The sequence below is a fragment of the Oratosquilla oratoria genome, chromosome 14 (genome assembly GCF_046742065.1).
Source record: "Oratosquilla oratoria isolate Oo_2021 chromosome 14, ASM4674206v1, whole genome shotgun sequence".
NCBI classification, from domain to species: Eukaryota; Metazoa; Arthropoda; class Malacostraca; order Stomatopoda; family Squillidae; genus Oratosquilla; species Oratosquilla oratoria.
Window position 1 is genome coordinate 61,459,737 of NC_134790.1, and position 24,797 is coordinate 61,484,533.

The following is a 24,797-nucleotide window of genomic DNA, read 5'->3' on the forward strand; positions in this document are numbered from 1 at the left end:
CATATACAACCATTCTCCATTCACCTTTGTCTTCTGTCCTCTCCTGTTCTTCCTCAACAGACATTCCCTTCTTCCCCAAAGCCCTCTTTACCCCATCCATCCATATCATCCTAGGTCGCACCCTGGGAATTGTAGAAACAAAACTAAAAAGTCCTCTACCACCAAATATTGTGGGACAAGGTCTATACAACCATTGGATGAAAAATAGAAAGGAAAAACTGGATGGGGGAGTATCATTTTTGACTAAGAAAGACTTAAATGTGACAAAGATAACAGAAGGAAAAAACAATGTGGCATCAATTATGATAAAAGTTGAACACAGTCACATGAAAAGTAGAAAATTTATAGTAATGTATGTGCCCCCAAAAACACAGTCCTGGACAGAAAGTGATCATTCCAAACTGTTGGAAAACACAAAATATGAACTAATTTACTGAAAGAGGAAATATAGTAATTATGGGTGATTTTAATTCAAAGGAAATATGTTGGGGAAAAATGACAGCGAAGGGTGGAAAAGACCTCTGGGGAAACATACTACTTGATATGACCATTGAATACACAATGACTCATTGAGTAAAGGAAAATACCAGATACAGAAACAATGAGGATCCATGAGACTAGATTTAATACTTATGTCAGAACCTGAAATTGTGGACAGAATTGATTACAAAACTCCAATAGGGAAGAGTGACCATGTACTAATAGAATTCGAACTAAACGAGCAAATGGACTTAAGAAGAAAAGAGAAACATAGAAAAGGAAGACTGTACAACAAAATGAATTCTGAGAAATGTAACCTTGTTTAACCCTCACTGACCACGCATGTGATCCACATGCATGTGACATGGCACTTGTCCCACTTCCTTGCTGACTTCGCTTTCCCAGACCTCAGCATCTAATTCAGCAGTAATTCAGACAAACAGGATATCACCACATGAAGATGCCTAACGTCACTAGAGAAACCCATTAAATCCCCTTTATTATACCTGCCCCTATCATATTACCCATAAGCTAACATATAACTTATCTAACCATACCCACCAACCATATGACTAACCCCCATAACTTGAACTGAGCCCAATGCATAGAATAGCGAAACTAACACCTTTACTTATGACAACCCACTAACCCTCTTTATATGCAAACATTTTGTAACCAAGACAGCAGAGCTGGGTAGGTCAAGAGCCTGCCTGCAGAGCTGGCTAGGTCAAGTGCCTGCCAGACACAGGTGTACCCAAGGTCAAGGCCCAGCAATTACTGTATTTTGCCCAAAGGGCCCATATATAGTTTGTTATATTTGAACCAGATCACTTGTTGAATAGAAGAAAATTCCCCCTTTAGAGTTTATCTTGCCCGCATTAAGTCCATCTTATGTGACCACAACCATTAACAGTTACAGAAACTCAAAAAATTCTTTCAAAACACAAATTGGGATAACTTCCTAAATGATGGAACAAAGATGGAAGAGAAATGGAATATACTAAAAGAAATTTACAATGAGGGAGTGAACAAATATGTACAACAGAAGCAAGAATGAGTATGCATAAAAAGCTGGTACAACAAAAAATGTAGTGAGGCTAAGGATAAAAGAGAAAGCTTGGAAAAGATGTAAAAAAAGAGTAAATGGCAAACATATATCAAACTAAAAAATGATTATGCAAAAAATATGCTGGGATGAAAAGAGAAACTATGAAAAAGATATAATAAAAAAAAATGTAAGGAACAACCTAAACTATTTTACAGGTATGTAAATGGTAAACTAAAAAATAAACAAGAAATAGAAAGACTGTGCCAAGGTAATTACAAATATAAAGAAGTAGAAATTATGAACAATCATTTCAAATCAGTATTCACAATTGAAAGCTCACAAAACTGTGAGGAAATAGGGGGAGAGAGATACCACCAATGAAGGAAATAACTGTGACACAGAAGGAAATCAGAGGCCATATAAAAAATCACATGGTCCAAATGGAATTGCAAATTGGATATTGAAAGAATGCATAGAGGAGTTGACGGACAAAATATACAAGATAATTAAACACTCACTCAAAGAAAGAAAGGTACCCCAGGGATGGAAAATGCAAATACTGTACCAACATATGAAGGAGGGAACAAGGAAAATCCAACCAACTACAGACTCCCTTACGAGCACAATAACAAAAATATGTGAAAAAGTTATCAAAGGTAGATGGGTTAAACATCTGGAAGATAAAAATATACTGTATCCAAATCAATTTGGATTTAGACAAGAAAGGTCATGTACAACAAACCTGTTCTGCTTCTATTCAAGACTAATAGAAATAATACAAGAAAGGGATGGATGGGTGGACTGTGCTTTTCTAGACCTACAAAAAGTATTTTATAAAGTACCACACAAAAGACACAGCACATCCACAGTGGCCTTGCTGTGGATGTGCTGTGTCTTGCGACACTGCTTCTGACCCAGGGCAGTGGACAAGGTGCAGGGATGACCCGTCATTCAGGAGGTGCTAAGATGGGAAGGAGGGTGGAGGGGTGTGGAGTGTATTCAGGGATGGAATGGGTGGGAATGATTTTATGTCTTTTCCTTTTTGGTTACCTCCCTTGTAAGGGGGAAAAAGCCTTGGTATATGTATGTATGTATAAGACATGGATGAAGGAGTGGAATACTATTGTGGAATGCTATATGAACTTCTTGCAGATGATGCAAAAATACTAAAGAAAGTAAAGAGGAATATTGTGAATCATTACAGATAGACCTACACAAAATCTGGAAATGGAGTCAAAAGTGAGGACTTCAATATCAAGAAATGTAGTATAGAGTTTGGAAAAAGTAAAAATAGAATATCAAGAAATTATAAAATTGGTGAAGAAGTCAAAAAAGTGAACTAAGAGACAATGGAGTATTAATCAGCAAAGACATGTCACTGGACAAACATATCAATAAAATAGTTAGAGAAACCTTCAACCTATTGAGGTCAATGAAAATGGTATTTGTCTATTTGGATGAGGAAATGATTAAAAAAATATTAGTTACACTAATAAGACCAAAACTGGAGTACGCAGCAACACTATGGACACCCAGTACTAAAAAGAATATAAAGAAATTAGAAAGAATGCAAAGAACAATGACAAAGATGGCACCAACTCTCTTCAAATTAACATACAAAGATTGTCCAAAGTGGAACTATCAACTCTGGAACAAAGAAGAGAAACAGGAGATCTACTGATTATATAATCATGAAAGGAATGGAAATCCTAGATAGAGATGATTTATTAAAATGGGACAACAGAAAAACAAGAAGACATGAAAAGAAACTCAAAAGAATAATTATAGAAGAGATCTGAAAAAGAATAGCTTCCGACACAGAGTTGTGGATACCTGGAATAAATCAGATAAGGAAACAGTGTGTGCAAACACTATTCAAGATTTTAAGAAAAAACTTGATGCTGAAAGATACAAAGACGGGTCACTATGAGCATAGCTCCTTTCCTGTATAATATAACTAGGTAAATACTTCCCCCGCCTCTGTTTTCCACATCTCTTTTAAACCTTCCTTTGGTCCATGTTTCTGCCCCATACAGTGCTGTTGGCACTATCACCCTTTCATACAATCTCCTCTTAACATCCATTCCCAAATATCTATTTCTCATTACACTTTTTAATCCCCCAAGGCATTTATTTGCTTCTCTCAATCTACATTCTACCTCCACCCCCACTCCTCCCTTTTCCACTGCATTTGCCCCCAAGTATCTAAAGCTATCCACTTCCTCCAGACTCTCTCCCTTAATACTCACTTCCAATTTGCTGTCATCCTCTTCCCTTGTAAATAAAAGGTAAAATACCATTAAAATACCATCACCTAAATAATAGTGCAACCTCACAAAACACTTCTCCAAAATTAGCTTAAAGCCCACACCACCACACAATTGGAAAATAATAAAAGAAATGTGAAAAATCAAACCAGACATTGAAGCCACCCTACCTTGATGACCACAAATATAGAAGGAACAATAAAGAAATTTGAACTTCCATGCTAAGTCCAGGCAAAATCTCTTACATCCACTTGAAACACCCTTGCTAAACAGTCATAAGAGTTTTAACTGACATATTGAACTACTGGTTCCATAACAAAATTCAACCATCTGGAAAACTATTCACTGACTGACTACCTAAACTGCTTCAGTCCTCTCTGTTCTACTCTAACAGTTTTCTTCCAATCCTTGTTCTCTGTTTCATCTCTGCATTTGTCAACCTATCCATTCTTGTAACATCTATCATATTTCTCAAACAATTTAACTGAAAAACATTCACTATTCCTTAAATTCCAAATCACTCCTTTATTTAACCTTCTCAATGCTTTCATCTCCAAATAACTATTTCTCATAACACTTCAATTAGCCCAGACAATTACACATTTCTCTTATTAATTCACCTCAACATCCACCCCTCTATACACTACCACAAAAGAGCCTAGATTCTCCAATTCCTGAGGCCCACTCACATTCATCCTACCACCATCATCACTACTTGTATCACTTTACGTTTATCCACATTCACTCATAACATTCCTCCCTCACATACCCTTCAGTCAGCAACTGTTTCAGTTGCAGCTTAAAATCACAAAAACAGTATCATCTGCAAATAACAACTGATTCATTTCTCATGTCCTATTCTCACATAAAACTCTAAACTCTGCCTAACACACTTCCATTTACTTCCTATACCATCCCATCAGAATATATGTTGAACTACTGTGACATTACATTGATAGAGATATAAGGTTTGTAGGACTGAATATGCCTCAGGGCTGTACTTCAGATGGAGATTAGGGTTATGAAGGGTTCTGAAGATGGATGGCAGGGAGATAATCATCACAAAGATTAGGGTTATGAAGGGTTCTGAAGATGGATGGCAGGGAGATAATCATCACAAACAACTATCTTAAAGGATTACTGGCATGTACCTATCAGTGATTCCTGAGTTACCTACTGAAATTTTATTGTAATTGTTGAAGGGTTCTGAAGATAGGTGGCAGGGAGTTGATCATCATTAACAACTACCTTACAGGTCCTGGAGCTGCAGCGTCTACGTCGTGGGACCACCCCCCAACCCCAAGAGTTGGGGGCCAAACGGCAGCAACTACCCCTGGCCACCGGCTCTACGCAGGTGGCACCGATCCCCAAGAGGAGCTACGCCTACCTTGGGGAGTACCACAATCCTTTTTCCCAACATGCAATATTACGTTTTTTCTGCACCGAGGGGTGATTTTCCGGCGATCACCCCTCTTCTTCTACTTTTAGCTGGAGATGTAGAGAGCAATCCTGGGACCACCACAAAATACACATGCCCAACATGCTCTAAACCCATTACTTCGAGCAGACAGACAAAGGGCTCAGTTCAGTGCAATATGTGCAAAAACTGGGCCCACCTCACTTGTACAACACTTGCTGACACAAACCAATACACAAACACTTGGACATGTTCTACCTGCCCTCCAGTAACTCCACTCCCACCTCCCCAACCACAGCCAGCACCCTCACCCACTCACAATTTCCCTCTGCCCTTACCCCCGATTAGTACTCCCCTTCCTTTGTCCCCGATCTCTCCTTTCCCCCCTCTGACCCAGATCCTACACCTTCCCCACTACCACCCCAACCTCAACCCCAAACGGCAACATACAACACATACAAAACACACAACATCAACATATTACAACACAACATTGACCGTATTAACACGAAAAAACATGAACTTGAACACTTTCTTAAACAACACAACATACACATTGCGATTTTACAAGAAACAAAACTAAGACACTCACACAAAACACCATCATTTCATAGTTACACCACCATCAGACAGGACCGGACTGACGGCTATGGCGGTGGACTCATCACCCTGATCCACCACTCCATCTGTTTTGTGGACACAAGTGCCACAACCAAAATTCTCCTCCCTACCACAGATAACACAACAGAAATCCAATCCATTTGAATCCGCACAGGCAACAATTCAACACTGACAATAGTTAACATGTACATTCCCCCCCAATTATCCCCCACAGTTCCAGACACCTTCAGGCCTCATTTTAGCCAACTAGCCTCAATCCCCAACCTGATCATGGGTGGAGACATCAACGCCAGGTCGTCTGCCTGGTATGTTGACAACCCTGACACAGAGGGCTTGATATACAGACTCAGTTTGACTCATTGACTATCATGAATAACACACATAATCATACACACATCCCACACCAAGCCCTCTACACTCCCTCCTCTCCTGATATCACCTTTTGCTCCCCCTGCTTAACCCCAACAACATCATGGCTCTGACCACCTTCCAATCATCATCACCACCAAAACAAGATGCACCCCAGTTGGCCACAGACACACTTACACCAATTACAAGAGAGCTAACTAGGAAGCTTTTACTGAAGAGACAGAACAACATTTTGAAACACTTAACAGTACACCAATCACAAACATAAACAATGCTGTGCACACTTTTAATACAATCATACAAAATGCAGACAAGAGATACATCCCTACAGGCAACAGAAAATCACACAACCCCAACTTCACACCAGAAATCCAAAGCCTCATCAGACAACGTGACACACTTAAACACGGTACCCCCACACCTATCCCTCAAAACATAGCAGACCAAATACAAACACTAAACACTGTGATTGCCAATAAAATACATGAACAAAAAACACAAAATTGGCAAAACTTTATCAATACACTTGATCACAAAACAAAAACCAGCAAATTGTACAAAACACTCAACAGCATTACACTATCCAACAGTAACACTACACGCTCTCACGCAGCAATAATCACAACAACAGATAATCTACCCTCAAACAGACAACAAGCAAACGCACTCATACGTCATTTTGCACAGACAAGCCATCTCACTTCTCACCCTGACGACCGACGCACCATTCAATGTAAGAAAGACTTTCCCACAGACTCAGACTATATACCCTTCATAGACAGTCAGACAAAACTCATAATACATAGTCTCAAGCACTCATCTGCCTGTGGCCCTGATAACATAAGCAACATCCACCTAAAACACATTGGACCACAAGGTATACACGCACTCACAAACATTGCAAACTAAAGCTATTCACACAACACTATACCCGACATCTGGAAGCATGGTAAAATAATCACCATTCCAAAACCGAACAAAGACCCAACAATCCCAACATCGCACCGTCCAATCACACTTCTCTGCACCCCCTCTAAAGTCATTGAACGCCTAATACTTAAACTTGTCACACCACATATTCCCCTTGCTGACTCACAACACGGTTTTAGGCCACTACACTCCACAAACACTCTTCTGACAAACCTCACACAAAGAATTTTAGATGGCATCAATTCTGATAGGCCCCACCAAAGAACACTTCTTATAACATTAGACATTAGTAAAGCTTTTGATGCTATCCCCCGCCACAACCTAACAAATAAAATATATAACACAGACATGCACAATAACAATAAAAGATGGCTGGCCAATTATCTGGCAGGTAGGAATGCTTACGTGTCATATAATGGCCAATCATTGTACATCAGAAACATTAAGAACGGAGTACCACAGGGCTCGGTTCTATCCCCCACACTATTTAATCTATACATGCATGACTTACCCACACCAGACACCTCAGAAATACAAATCTCTTCCTACACAGACGACATAACAATCACATGCACATATCGTAACACAGACAAAGCTGCAGAAATAATCCAGCCATACCTTGACACACTCAACACATGGTTCATCACAGACTCAAAATAGCTCCAACCAAATCTACAGCAACACTTCTCACCAACTGGACAAAAGAACACAAATACATACCTCATCTCTACATCAACAACACTTTAATACCACACACAAACACACCGAAAATTCTTGGTGTAACATACGATACATCCATGTCTTTCAAACAACACATCACAAACATAAAAAACAGATGCACACCCAGACTTAACACACTTAAGTCAATCACTGGAACAACATTTGGACAAAACAAAGAAACTAATATAACAATATACAAACAATGCATACGCTCAGTGTTGAATTATGCGAGTCCTGCATGGGCTCCTAATCTCAGTGAGACACACCACAACACCCTTCAAATCATACAAAACAAAGCCCTAAAAACAATTACAGGCTGCACAAATACAACACCTGCAGACCATTTACACCATGAAACAAAAGTCCTCAAAGTCAAGGACCACCTCGACATGAGAGGCACACAAACACTTGCCGCAGCCACCACAAACACATCACACCCGCTACACTACATAGCAGAACACCCACACACACCAAGAAACATTAAAACAACACCCAAAGACCTTTATCACGCACAGATACTCTCTTCTCTTCCTCCACAACCACCAAATACCAGCCTCCGGAAACATATTCATAATCATATCACTCACCGCTCCATTAACACACTGAAAGACAACACACTGTTGCATGCCAGACCCCCTGATATCCACCCTTCTGAATCCTCTCTCCCACGAAAGGACAGAGTCCACTTGGCCAGCATGCGGTGCGGTCACCACCCAGCACTTCTAAGCTACCAGAAGAGGCTGGATGACCGCGTTGTGAACAGCTGCCCAGGATGTAACACTTCACCCCATACCATACAACACATAATGGAAGACTGCATTATACACAATCATGCACGCAAACAACACAACATACGCTCTATAAAGGATTTGTGGGAAAACCCAGTTTCGGCTATGGCATTCCTTGGGGAGACGGGACTGCTCGGACAGACAGTCTAGGGAACGACGACAACAACAACAATAACTACCTTACAGGACCACTGGCAGGTATTATCAGTGATTCCTGAGTTGCCTACTAAAATTTGATTGTAATTACATGTTAAAATCAATAACAAGATCTCACCCTTCTTTGAATGACGGTAAACTGTGTCTTCTTACAATGCATGCACACACTAGCTTCAGCATCAGGGACCCATACTGCTGCATGCATTTCTGCCGCCTTCTTCCCACCTGTAAGAACATTAGTCATCAATACCAATATAAATTATATATACAATAATTCAATATACCAGTAGTAGACCCTCTGGTGAAAAAATTAACATACATATCTAATGTTTTCTCCCCCTTACAAGGGTGGTAGCCAAAGTCAAAGGCATAAATCTACTCCCACCCATTTCATCCCCACATACTCCACTCCCATCCACCACCCCTCCCTCCCTTTTTGTATAGCAGTCGAGACGAAGACATTATAGCTAAAAAACCATCACCTCATTTGCCTCACCAAACTCATGTAGATCACAAACAACAAATCTACATTCTGGTGGCAATGGTACATACATATACCAAGGCTTTTCCCCCCTTACAAGGGAGGTAGCCAAAAAGGGAAAGGCATAAAATCATTTCCACCCATTCCATCCCTGAATACACTCCACACCCCTCCACCCTCCCTCTTATCTGAGCCCCTCCTGGATGACGGGTCATCCCTGCACCTTGTCCACTGCCCTGGGTCAGAAGCAGTGTCGCAAGACACAGCACATCCACAGCAAGGCTGCTTCATTAAATCGGCGACCCCCCTCTCCGTCCCCCCCCATTGCATAAAAGGAGAGGATGGGGAGAAATCCCTTCGGGTGGCAATGGTGAAAAACAAAATTACAACTATATCTTGGCAGCAAACAATAACTCTACCATTCCTCCAAAGCAATAACTCTACATTCTGTTGACAATGGTTACAGACTGTATTCCATGTGCTAAGACACATCAACATTATACACTCCAGGTGAACATAGCCACGCCCTAACTCTATGCTCTTTGCTGCATCCCAAAGCAACAATTATGAGGCAACACTCTTTGTCCATCATCTTCTATAAGCCAATGCTCCTTGTCCATCATATACTATGAGATAATGCTCCTTGTCCATCATCTTCTAGGAGCCAATGCTCCAACAATCATCTACTATGAGCCAATATTCCTCGTACATCATCTGCTGCAAGGCAACGCTCCAACACTCCTCCTCCTCCATCATCTACTATGAGGCAACACTCCAATGCTCCTTGTCCAGCATCTACTGAGGCAATGCTCCTTATCTAGCATCAATTACAAGGCACTCCAACTGTCTGTGCCCAACACCAGCTAGAAGACAATCCCCACCCCCCTCTGTGGCATTATCCAACATTACTTCCACAAGTCAGACATCTTCTGCCTTCCTGCGTTACCAGTGCATTGGATGATGAACTACTCCCCCACTCCTGCACCTAACTTTGCACGAGTGAAAATTTCAACTTCGAAGTCACAAATATCTCCATTTCCTATTTTTTCTCTCTCATTTCTATATCATATAATTTTGTGTGTGCACACGTTGATATATATATTTCTTTCTAAATCTTATCCCAATTTAATAAGCCCTCTCTATCAAGGACTTCTGTGCCTTTCATGATTCTGTAAATGGTGAGCAGGTTGCCTCTTTCTCTTCTTTGTTCCAACATCGGTAATTTCAATTTTGTCAGTCTCTCCTCATATGACAGGTTTGAAAGTGTTGGGGCCATATTTGTGGCTGCTCTCTGGACTCTTTCAAGTTTCTTTATAGTCAATTTGGTACTGGATGACCATAGTGTTGCAGCATACTCTAGTCTAGGCCTTATTAGTGTGACTAGTATTTTTTTTTAACCATTTCTTCATCTAAATAGGTAAAACCACTTTTATTAATACCAGGTCTTTTTCAGATCCTACTTTCTTTACTTCCTTTGTTCCACTTTTATATTGTCCTGTTATTCTTTTTTTACTTTTTCCAAACTCCATTATGCTATATTTCTTAATGCTGAAGTCCACTTCCCACTTTTGGCTCCATTTCCAAACCTTATTTAGGTCTCGCTGTAGTGATTCACAATCTGTTTCAGTATTCACTTTCCTCAGCAATTTAGCATCACCTGCAAAGAAGTTCATGTAACAATCCACATCTTCATCCATGTCATTCATATAAATAGCAAACATTATTGGAGCCAATAGCAATCCCTTTCCCTGTTTCTGTCTTATGTCTTTATTCACTCCTTTGTTATAAATTTTCATCAATATCATCCATTTCTCTTCCACTTGTGTCTCTTCCTTGATTTTTTTTTCCCAATTTGCATTTTGAAAGAATTTCTTAAGTTTCCCAAAGTCCATTTGACTGTACATCAGTCTTCCTTTACTGTATTTCTCATTTCTCTCTATATATATTTCCTCCTTTATTTCAATCTCCATTAGTATGTGGTCACTCTTTCTAAATGATGTCTTGTATTCAATTTTATCCACAATTTCAGGTTCTATTATAAATATTCAATCTAGTCTCAATGGTTCTTCATTACTTTTGTATCTGGTGTTTTCTTTTACCCATTGCATCATTGTATGTTCTACAGTCATGTCAAGCAATACATTTCCCTATAGATCCTCTCTGCCTTTCACTGTCATCTCTTCCCAACAGATTTCCTTGTAAATTAAATTCTCCCATAAGTACCAGGTTACCTCCTTCAGCATCTTGTTTAATGAATGCCTTGTATCTTCTAACATTTTATAATGCTTGCCCTCTTTCCAAGAGGCACATAAATCATCACAAACTTTCTACTTTTCATGTTGCTGTCTTCAACTTTTATCATGATCATTTCCAAACTGTTTTTACCCTCTGTAACCTTCATCACATTTTAGTTTTCCTTGGCCAAAAAAAAAAAAAAAAAAAAAAAAAAACAGTAGGCATCACTCATGTCAGGTCAACTGGGGTAGCTACTTCAAACTGTGAGATGGCGAGTGGTTGTTTCAGTGATTAGCACCGAAGAGGTACAATCTCTATGTAATAGAATTGTTGCCCTGGAGAAAACTGGTGAAGGCCTTAAAGAGGAGAATCAAGTTCTTTGATCAAAGACCCAAAACATGGGTGGAAAAAGGTGACAAACAAAACACAGAGATCATGGGAAATCTTAATTATAGAAACACTGACTGGGAAATTTTAGTAGATAAGGGTGCAAAATTTTTCTTAGATGTGGTCCAGGATAATTTCCTAAAACAAAGATTTAATATTTGTGAAGAATTAAAAAGTATGAATAACATTCAAGTACTGGACATCAGAAGAGCCAATGTTCATGTCTCACAGCCTTATTCAAGACAGGGAGCACAAGTGAAATGAAGATTTGAATCTAAGTCCTCCTGAATACATAACAACAATGCCATATACTCTGGTTGAGCGAGTCCATAACACCATGGTCAATGCCAATCTTTCTACGTACTTCCTGACATGAACCACCACTGTTATGCACTACACTACCAGGGTACATAAAGCTTTCCAAGACCTCAATGTCCTTGCCACATGTATGGACAGGCTGAACTGTGCCATCCAGTAAGTGCCTTGAACTCCTGGACCTTGATCTTGGTCCAGGAGACCTCAAATCCAAGTGGTCTTGCCTCCCTGTGGAGTGACTTGATGGCTGTAACCAAGACCTCCAACAACATAACCTGCAAGAAACCCCTGCTAAAAATCATGTAAGTGCTCCAAAAGATTATGAAGTAGAGAGCAATCCTGGGCCCACCACAAAATACACATGCCCAACATGCTCTAAACCCATTACTTCGAGCAGACAGACAAAGGGCTCAGTTCAGTGCAATATGTGCAAAAACTGGGCCCACCTCACTTGTACAACACTTACTGACACAAACCAGTACACAAACACTTGGACATGTTCTACCTGCCCTCCAGTAACCCCACTCCCACCTCCCCAACCACAGCCAGCACCCTTACCCACTCCCAATTTCCCTTTGCCCTTACCCCCGATTAGTACTCCCCTTCCTTTGTTCCCGATCTCTCCTTTCCCCCCCCCTCTGACCCAGATCCTACACCTTCCCCACTACCACCCCAACCCCAAACGGCAACATACAACACATACAAAACACACAACATCAACATATTACAACACAACATTGACCGTATTAACACGAAAAAACATGAACTTGAACACTTTCTTAAACAACACAACATACACATTGCGATTTTACAAGAAACAAAACTAAGACACTCACACAAAACACCATCATTTCATAGTTACACCACCATCAGACAGGACCAGACTGACGGCTATGGCGGTGGACTCATCACCCTGATCCACCACTCCATCTGTTTTGTGGACACAAGTGCCACAACCAAAATTCTCCTCCCTACCACAGATAACACAACAGAAATCCAATCCATTCGAATCCGCACAGGCAACAAATCAACACTGACAATAGTTAACATGTACATCCCCCCCCCCCCAATCATCCCCCACAGTTCAAGACACCTTCAGGCCTCATTTTAGCCAACTAGCCTCAATCCCCAACCTGATCATGGGTGGAGACTTCAACGCCAAGTCGTCTGCCTGGTATGTCGACAACCCTGACACAGACAGAGGGCTTGATATACAGACTCAGTTTGACTCATTGACTATCATGAACAACACACATAATCATACACATATCCCACACCAAGCCCTCTACACTCCCTCCTCTCCTGATATCACCTTTTGCTCCCCCTGCCTAACCCCAACAACATCATGGAGAGTGGTCGGAACCCTTGGCTCTGACCACCTTCCAATCATCATCACCACCAAAACAAGATGCACCCCAGTCGGCCACAGACACACTTACACCAATTACAAGAGAGCTAACTAGGAAGCTTTTACTGAAGAGACAGAACAACATTTTGAAACACTTAACAGTACACCAATCACAAACATAAACAATGCTGTGCACACTTTTAATACAATCATACAAAATGCAGACAAGAGATACATCCCTACAGGCAACAGAAAATCACACAACCCCAACTTCACACCAGAAATCCAAGGCCTCATCAGACAACGTGACACACTTAAACACGATACCCCCACACCTATCCCTCAAAACATAGCAGACCAAATACAAACACTAAACACTGTGATTGCCAATAAAATACATGAACAAAAAACACAAAATTGGCAAAACTTTATCAATACACTTGATCACAAAACAAAAACCAGCAAATTGTACAAAACACTCAACAGCATTACACTATCCAACAGTAACACTACACGCTCTCACGCAGCAATAATCACAACAACAGATAATCTACCCTCAAACAGACAACAAGCAAACGTACTCATACGTCATTTTGCACACACAAGCCATCTCACTTTTCACCCTGACGACCGACACACCATTCGACATAAGAAAGACTTTCCCACAGACTCAGACTATACACCCTTCATAGACAGTCAGACAAAACTCATAATACATAGTCTCAAGCACTCATCTGCCTGTGGCCCTGATAACATAAGCAACATCCACCTAAAACACATTGGACCACAAGGTATACACGCACTCACAAACATTGCAAACTAAAGCTATTCACACAACACTATACCTGACATCTGGAAGCATGGTAAAATAATCACCATTCCAAAACCGAATAAAGACCCAACAATCCCAACATCGCACCGCCCAATCACACTTCTCTGCACCCCCTCTAAAGTCATTGAACGCCTAATACTTAAACTTGTCACACCACATATTCCCCTTGCTGACTCACAACACGGTTTTAGGCCACTACACTCCACAAACACTCTTCTGACAAACCTCACACAAAGAATTTTAGATGGCATCAATTCTGATAGGCCCCACCAAAGAACACTTCTTATAACATTAGACATTAGTAAAGCTTTTGATGCTATCCCCCGCCACAACCTAACAAATAAAATATATAACACAGACATGCACAATAACACCAAAAGATGGCTGGCCAATTATCTGGCAGGTAGGAATGCTTACGTGTCATATAATGGCCAATCATTGCACATCAGAAACATTAAGAACGGAGTACCACAGGGCTCGGTTCTATCCCCCACACTATTTAATCTATACATGCATGACTTACCCACACCAGACACCTCAAAAATACAAATCTCTTCCTACGCAGATGACATAACAATCACATGCACACATCGTAACACAGACAAAGCTGCAGAAATAATCCAGCCATACCTTGACACACTCAACACATGGTTCATCACAAATAGACTCAAAATAGCTCCAACCAAATCTACAGCAACACTTCTCACCAACTGGACAAAAGAACACAAATACATACCTCATCTCTACGTCAACAACACTCTAATACCACACACAAACACACCGAAAATTCTTGGTGTAACATACAATACATCCATGTCTTTCAAACAACACATCACAAACATAAAAAACAAATGCACACCCAGACTTAATGCACATAAGTCAATCACTGGAACAACATTTGGACAAAACAAAGAAACTAATATAACAATATACAAACAATGCATACGCTCAGTGTTGAATTATGCGAGTCCTGCATGGGCTCCTAATCTCAGTGAGACACACCACAACACCCTTCAAATCATACAAAACAAAGCCCTAAAAACAATTACAGGCTGCACAAATACAACACCTACAGACCAATTACACCATGAAACAAAAGTCCTCAAAGTCAAGGACCACCTCGACATGAGAGGCACACAAACACTTGCCGCAGCCACCACAAACACATCACACCCGCTACACTACATAGCAGAACACCCACACACACCAAGAAACATTAAAACAACACCCAAAGACCTTTATCACGCACAGATACTCTCTTCTCTTCCTCCACAACCACCAAATACCAGCCTCCGGAAACATATTCATAATCATATCACTCACCGCTCCATTAACACACTGAAAGACAACACACTACTGCATGCCAGACCCCCCGATATCCACCCTTCTGAATCCTCTCTCCCACGAAAGGACAGAGTCCACTTGGCCAGCATGCGGTGCGATCACCACCCAGCACTTCTAAGCTACCAGAAGAGGCTGGATGACCGCGTTGTGAACAGCTGCCCAGGATGTAACACTTCACCCCATACCATACAACACATAATGGAAGACTGCATTATACACAATCATGCACGCAAACAACGCAACATACGCTCTATAAAGGATTTGTGGGAAAACCCAGTTTCGGCTATGGCATTCCTTGGGGAGACGGGACTGCTCGGACAGACAGTCTAGGGAACGACAACAACAACTCTGCAAGAAGGGCAGCATTATCAGCAAACAAGGTCTGTGACCTTGGTGTTGCCAATAGATGCTCCACAATGACATTGACCAATAACCCTATCCAATACCCAATCCATGCAAGAGTTGGAAAGTGTTGGGGTGAGAGCACAGCCTTGCCTCACTCCTGAAATAACAAGAAAGAAGCAGGACACAACTCCATATTTTACAGCACTCTGTGTCCTACAGTATAACCCAGATATCAAGTCAATAATCTTTGCAAGAATCCTACAGATCCGCAGAAGATCCCATGATACACTGAGGCAAATGCCTTCTTTAGATCAACATAACCTGCAAGAAACCCCTGCTAAAAATCATGTAAGTGCTCCAAAAGATTATGAAGTACTTTGATCCAATCAGTTGTTGACTTTCCTTGCATGTACCCTGACTATTCAGGCCTCTGAAACTTTTGTAGATGGGCAAGCACCTTACCTGGCACAATGAGCAGTGTAATACCATGGTAGTTGTTGCTGTCCTACCAGTCTCCTTTCCCCTTCCAGATAGGGATGACCAGACCCTTTTCCCAGTCAGAGGGAATGTTACCAGACTGTCAGAAAGCAGACAGTACCACATGCAACTCATAGATCATGGTTTCACTTCCAGCTTTAAGCAACTCCACACCAATACTGCAGATGCCAGCTACCTTTCCACATTTAACTTACAGCCTCTTTGACTTCTGTCAGACAGGGCAGAGTTTTGTCTCTCTGTGGATTAGAAACTACCACCTGAACACCATTAAGGGGAAACTGTCTGCTTAGAGGGTCACCCATGAGCAAATGCTCAGTACTTGACAAAAGGGCTACACCACTCCACACTTGACACTAGCACATCATTTGCTGTTCAGATTGTGCTCCTCTGGGTCACAGATTTGGAGTGGAGTTTTTCAGGGCTCTGTAAGCAGGTCTGAGGTCATTTGCATTAAACCATCCCTTGACATCCTCAGTGATTCCCCTGATATACCTCTTCTTATACATTCTCATGAGAGCTCTAGTCTGCTGTTTCAGAGTCCTGTATTGGTCCAGGTCCCCAGCTATTCTAGCAGCGTGGCCCAACTATATTTTCCAGTGTCTTGTGTGACGCAACACCACTCCTTGACCTTGGGCACTCTCCTATACACTCCTTAACAGCTTTCAGAGTTTCATATATAAAAATGTCCCTCAATTCTTTAGGGTACTCAAGACAGCCAAATGCTTCAAACTGATCAGTGATTGCTACCACATACTCCTGGGCACATGCATCATCCCTGAGTTTCTCCAGATGAAATCCAGGTAGTTTATATCTTGGGATTCTCCTGGATTTGATGCACAGTCACAGTGTTGCAACCACAAGTCTAAAATTGGTCCCAAAGAATTCAGCACTTCATTAAACCCAGCAATTCTGTAGGATCTTCCACTGAATGCTCACAAGTATGTGAATGATCTTGGCAACACCTCCAGCATTACTATACCATGTCCATTGGTGTGGCACTTATCTCTGAAACCAAGAACTGTCAATCCTCAGCCTTCTGAGCTTTGCAAAGTTCAGAAGGAGAGAACTATTGCTGTTCCTAGTTCTAGAATCATGGGGGACAATACATACTTCATGGCCAGCTCTATCAGTGCCAGTAACTGCACTGAAATTGCCCAAAACAATAAATGTGTCTCATGGCATGCAATGCTCAATTGTAGATTCAAGTTTAGTAGAGAATATCTCCTCTACAAGGTTATATACCTCAGTAGATGCATACACTGTAATAAGAAAGATGAAGCCCAAGGTGTGCCTCTTCCTCACCAGTAATATATTTTCATCAACTGGAGTAACCTTTACAACAGTTTACTGTAGCTGGCTAGATATGCCTACAGCTACTCCCATGAAGCAGGCTCCATTGGTTCAACCCAACCATAAGTAGGTGAAACCATCAATACTGATCTCACTGCTGTCTGGTGTTCTCACCTCTAAGAAAGCCATTATATCCAATCTAAGCTTCCTGAGCTCCACCAATAAAAAGTCATTGATTGTCCTGGGGGAAAGAATGTTCCAGGTGCCACATGGGTCTGACTTGACATGTTTGTACACCATTTGCAACACCCCATCACCCCATGCAGTGGGTTTGGTGATTTTGATGGGGACACGTTGCAAGCCCATCCCCACCATGTGTGTCCTATGTGGTTGCCATGAAACTACCTGTGATTCACTCTCCCATGCCACCCACTACCAAGTCCAATGAGAGGTTTGGGAATGGACCCAAAAGTGGGAAATAGACGTCAATATCAAGAATGTAGCATAATGGAATTTGGAGAAAAAAAAAAAAAAAAAAAAATATATATATATATATATATATATATCAGGACAATATAAAATTGGAACAAAGGAAGTAAAGAAAGTGGGATCTGAAAAAGACCAAGGAGTAATCATCACAAATGACATATTCCCTGATAAGCAGATAAACAAAATTGTTGGAGAATCTTACAACTTGCTAAGCTCAATAAAGGTGGCCTAAAACCCATTTGGACGAAGAACGGGAAGAAGAAGAAGAAGAAAAAACACACACACACACACACACACACACTAGCCACACTAATAAGGCCTTGACTGGAGTATGCTGTGACACTATGGTCACCCAGTACCAAAAAGAATATAAAGAAAATGGAAAGAATCCAGAGAGCAACTATGAAGATGGCCCCAACATTTTCAAACCTATCATACGAGGAGAGATTGTTAAAACTGAATTCACCGACTCTGGAACAAAGAGAAAGAGGTTACCTGCTGACCATCTACAGAATCCTATGGAGGCATCTTTCTCTTCTTGCTGTCCTCGAAATAAACAGTGTAGCCTCTTGTAGGCCAATTATTGAAGCACCATTGTCAAATTTATGCATAACTAATTCTAAAGGTCCCATGTAACTTAACTAGCTGCATCTTATGTGGCAATATACTGTAAACAACATAATCCATAGTAAAGACTTACTTTTCCTTAAAAGATCATTAACACATTTGTTGATATGAGCCATCCATTCTGCTTTCTCTGTAGCTGTGGCTGCATATACTGCAAATGATTTTGTTGGTGTCTTTATTAGCCATCCATTTCGGAACTCTGGGGAACAGATTTTATTTCTACAATTAGTCATATCCACATTATTCAAACTCACACTTATCAAACAGAAAATGGCAATTCTTTGAACTTGATTCATATACTATAAATATTACTGTTTACTAGACTAAATAAACTTCAAATATGATGAAATGAATGCAACTTTATACATGTTTACATACGGCCATCATCTTCTAGTGATGAAAGTTGTACCTCTTCCAGAGGAATTATGTGTTGTTTATTATACTGAAAAAAAAAAAGAAAATATATATATATATATATATATGTATGTATATATATATAACACATCAGTTTTCTCATATTCAATAACACTTTAGCATAAAACAGTTAATCAGTTTGTTCCCCCTGGTCTTTTTTGCAGAAAACCTGTGACCTCCAGGAAAAAAGCAACAGCCACTTGGTGAGACCGTTAGTCACTTAGAGAAGAAATACTGTGTTGTCTGGGGATTGTAGGTGTTGGGTATAGTAATAAGAGGTGCTGTGTCTTCTGAGTAGTGGTTGCATCTGGAGTAGTTTGAATTTGTGGCCAGGCTTATTTAGTGTTGGTGCTGTCTTAATGATAGATGATGTCCTGAGTGCACAGGAGCTAGTGTGGTTCTTGTCTGGTGTGGAAGGGATTTCTCTTTGGGACTTATATCTGGGGGAAGACCTATTAAAAAAACATCTTTTTCATATTTTCATATGTTACTGTACTTTTTCCCATGCTTTTTGACTTGAAAAAGCCAAAAATTACATCCCTTTTTGTCTAGGATGTATGGAAAAATTGCCGCATGGAGGCTGAATTTTTTTGCTATCATATCAAAATGGCCAATTTTGTGGTATAATTCTTTATCTATCCAAGATAGAACAACAAATTAGGTACCTAATGAAAGAATAGAATTTACTCTACATATAGCAATCATTAGAATTAATGGATTTTCCCTGTGAATTTTAAAAGATATGAAATAGTTGAAAATCAGACTTTTTTACTAACCAGGAGACATGGTTTTTGTATGGATGTTTGAATTTTAAGTGAATTCAGATAAAAATTCATACATAATTTCAGCATTTAATTTCATATTTACAGAAACCTGTTAATGATGTTGGGCAATATTGAACAATACAGAAGCAAGGCCAGCAAAGAAACTCGATCCAAATACAGAAAACTATCCACAAGATACTTCACAATGGCATTAAACAAGGAGATATGATAATGCAATTTGATGTCTCAGAACCTCCACCTGCAGTCCACAAGGAAGCATCAAGTCAGCTGCCCACCATATCTCTCATTGAAACCTTCCTGGTCGGATACCCTTCAGCTCGTATCAGTGGTTTCCAGCTTCCTACCAACAGACAAGCATTCCAGTACTGTACTTCCTTTATCTCTAAAGTTTACCAGAAAATACAGGTTGAAGCTATCATCACATTCTGGCAGGTGGCTAAGATCAAAATGTTGACTAACAGTTTTACATTATCTGCAAAGAAGCTCATGTAACATTGCGCACCCTCATCCATGTCATTCACATAAGTAGCAAACATTATTGGAGCCAATACTGATCCTTGTGGAACTCCACTAATCACCTCTTCCCAAATAGAACTTTTCTCTCTGAGCATTTTTCTTCCATGCAAAAAGTCCTCCATCCATTTCATTAGTTTAACTCGTATTCCTCCTATGGTTTCCAGTTTTCTTAATAGTTTTATGTGAGGGACTTCATCAAGAGCTTTTTGTAGATCTAGGAAAGCACAATCAGCCCATCCATCCCTTTCTTATATTATATGCAGTAGTCTTGAGTAAAAACAGATAAAATTTATGGTACATGATCTTCCCTGTCTAAAACAGAATTGTCTTGGATTTAGTATATTGTTATCCTCCAGATGTTTTATCCATCTACTTTTTATAACTTTTTTTTTCTTTTTACAAATTTTGGCTACCGTGCTTGTAAGGGAAACCAGTCTGTAATTTGTTGGGTCTTATTTCCTCCTTTATGAATTTGTAGTATGTCAGCATTTTTCCAGTCTTCTGGCATTTTTCCTTTCTTGAGTGAGCAACTTATCATGCTATGTATTTTGTCTATTAGTTCTTCTTTACATTCTTTTAGTATCCATTTCGCTATTCCATCTGGGCTGTGTGATTTTCTGACATCAAGGTTCATTATTTGGTCCATTATTTTTTCCATGATATTGTTATTTCCCTCATGGGGGATTTTACTTCTCTTCCTTCATTCCTAATGTATGCAGGTAAGGAGCAACATTTGTTGGGTCCCGTCTTCTACTCTCCAATTTATCATATCTAGCCTTTCATGTACAATTCCAAACTAGACCATATCCTTGATTTCCAATTACCATATTTAGATTTGAATTCATGTATTGTTTCAGCTTAGGCTATATCACCTATTCTATTTATACATCCATATGGAAAACTATATTTCTTCACATCCGTTTGAGATGTAATCTTCCTAAATTTGTTCTCATGACCTCTTAACCACTTCAGTATGAGTCAAATTCTCATGCACAGCATGAGTTGCCATATGTACAATTCATCACACTACTCACATTATAAAATATAAAGTCACTGCTGTATTACTCGTCCTCTTTTACTCTGAGTAATAATAAACACAGAAAAACATGATCAAACCAGTTCACAGAATCTGGGGATAACTCATGTACAACTACATACATATACCAAAGGCTTTTTTTCCCCTTATAAGGGAGGTAGCCAAAAAACAAAGGCATAAAAACCACTCCCAACCATTCCATCCTTATCAAACTCCCCTCCCCTTCACCCTCTTATCTTGGCACCTCCTGGATGATGGGTCATCCCTGCATCTTGTCAGAAGCAGTGTCGCAAGACAACTAGGTAAATACATCCATAGCAAGGCCAATTCATTAAATCGGTGACCCCCCCCCCCCTCTCCGTCCCCTTGTGCAGAAAAGGAGAAGATGGGGAAAAATCTCTTCGGGCTGTGTCAAATTTTTCTCACCCATACTCTCTCACCCCCCATCCCCCACCCACTCCACCTCACACATCACATCATCATCCATATACAACCATTCTCCATTCACCCCCGTTTTCTGTCCTCTCCCACCCTTCCCCAACAGACACTCCCCTCTTCCCAATACCCCTTTTACCCCATCCATCCATCTCATCCTAGGTTGCCCCCTCAAGTTCACTCCCCCATCTTCCTTCCACACCTCTTCCACTAGTCTCCTTTCACTCACTCCTTCCATGTGTCCCAACCATCCCAATACTCTTCCATCCACCTAATTTCCCAACTCCCCCTCCACCCCTGCTCCCCCCCTCATCTCTCACTCCATCCAGCCTTGCCCCCATCATACCTCTGACATCTCATCTCAAACACATTCAAACTCCTCTCTTCCTCTCTTATGTTCCATGCTTCTGCCCCATACAGTGCTGTTGGCACAATCACTCCTTCATACAATCTCCTTTTAGCATCCATTCCCAAATGTCTATTTTTCATTACACTTTTTTATCCACCAAGGCATTCACTCACCTCTCTCTATCCACACTCCACCTCCATTCCCCCTTTCCCACCACATTTGCACCCAAGCACCTAAAACCATCCACCTCCTCCAGTCTCTCTTCCCCAACACACCTCCAGTCTGCTGCCACCCTCCCACCCCCCCATACATCCCACACCCCAACCCCACCCACATTCATCATCTCCAACCTCCCTCCCTCACACACCCTCCCAAACTCCGCCACCAAACTCCCATGTACAACTACAAAAGAAATAATCAAGACACTGACGCTGGCATCCTTGTGTACCCACTCACACCTCATTACGCCTACGTAGGCATCATTGTACCGAAGTGGTTAAAGCCCTCCCACTCTTAATCAAGAAATCACTTCTGTCAATGTTATCTATCCCATTAAGTGACCTGAATACTTTATATCACCTCTTTCTCTTTGATCTGTTGACAGGCGAAGAGCCTTTTATTCTTACCTCATATGGTTTCCTACAGGCTGGGAACCAGTCTGATTGCTGCCATTTGTATTCTCTTAATATTTTTTATATCTTTCACTCTGCATAGGAACCATACCACGATGTACAGTCCACTCTTGGAAGAATCAGTTTTGATGATTTTTTTCATTATCTCTTCATCAAAAGAGTGAAAAGCCACATTAATCTTCTGCAACAGTTCATACATCTCTCCCACAATCCTACTGATATATCTGTCAGGTGACAGATTATCTTTTATAAACACTCCTAAATCTTTCTCCTCTTTTGCTTTTGTAACAGGTTCTCTTCCCAATGATGGTCTTTTGGCACTATTGATGATTTCTAGTACTTTGCATTTTTTGGTATTGAAATTCACTTCCCATTCTTGGCTCCATGCAAAAATAGTGTTTGGATATTTTTGCAATAGTCTACAATATGTCTCTTTTTTTACTCTTATAATTTTTGCATCATCTGCAAACATGTTGGCATAGCTTGTTGTTTGTTGCATCATGTCAGTGACACAGACAAGAAACATTATTGGTGCAAGCATTGAATCTTGTGGAATCCCACTAACTACTGCTCTTCATCTTCACATCTTATCCTCTCTTGTCCTAATGTATCTTCCCTTCAAAAAATCTTTCATCTATTTGAGTAGTTTGCCTCTTAGTCATGTAGCCTGCTCCAATTTCCACACAAGTTGACTGTGAAGTACTTTATCAAAAGCCTTCTCCATGTTGAGGTACATATAGTCCACCCACCCCTCTCTCTCTTGCAGTACATTAATCACTCTCAAGTAAAAGCTTAAAAGGCTCAACACACATGATCTTCTAGATCTGAATCCAAACTGTCAGAATCTTCATATCTTCAAGATATTTGGTCCATTGATCTTTCACAATCTTAACATAATTTCACTATTATGCTGATCAGTGATACCAGCCTATCATTTAGCGGTGTCTCCTTACTTCCACCTTTGTGAATTGGTACTACATTTACTCTTTTCCAATCAACCAATACTATGCCTTCCTTCAATGATCATATAATAAGATTGTGAATCTTGTCTACTAGTTGTTCCCTACATTCTTCAAGTATCCAGTCTGTGATCCTGTTAAGTCCTGAAGCTTTTGCCATATCCAATGATCATGTCTGCCATATACATAAACGACATGGATGAAGGAGTTGAATGTTATATGAATTTCCTTGCATATGATGCAAAAATATCAAAGAAAGTAAGAACAGAAGAGGACTTGAATTCATTATGATCAGACCTGGACAAAATCTGGAAATGGACTCAAAAGTGGGAAGTGAACTTCAATATCAAGAAGTGTAGCATAGTGGAGTTTTGAAAAAGCAAAATAATTTTTTTTTTTTAAATTACAAAATTGGCGAAGAAATAAAAAAAGTGCAATCGGAAAGGGACCTAGGAGTATTAATCAGCAAAGACATGACACTGGATAAACATATAAACAAAATAGTTGGTGAAACTTACAACCTATTCAGGTCAATGAAAGTGGCATTTGACTACTTGGATGAAGAAATGATTAAAATAATATTAGTTACATTGCTTAGACCAAAGCTGGAATATGCAGCGACACTATGGACACCCAGTACTAAAAAGAATATAAGGAAACTAGAAAGAATACAGAGAGCAACAA

The 24,797-nt window shown here is 40.3% G+C and overlaps 1 protein-coding gene across 11 annotated transcripts in view; it reads right to left on the reverse strand.

Moving 5' to 3' along the window:
- The window catches only part of LOC143032886 (pleckstrin homology domain-containing family F member 2-like), a 215,611-nt gene that overhangs the window by 68,174 nt on the left and 122,640 nt on the right, over positions 1–24,797 (reverse strand). For all 11 annotated transcript variants that reach the window (XM_076198097.1, XM_076198099.1, XM_076198096.1 and 8 more), the window contains 3 exons: positions 19,366–19,429; positions 19,061–19,186; positions 8,915–9,021 (listed from right to left, as the gene is read on the reverse strand). In XM_076198097.1, coding sequence (XP_076054212.1) covers positions 8,915–9,021; positions 19,061–19,186; positions 19,366–19,429 — 297 coding nt within the window. The remainder of the gene's footprint in view (positions 1–8,914; positions 9,022–19,060; positions 19,187–19,365; positions 19,430–24,797) is intronic.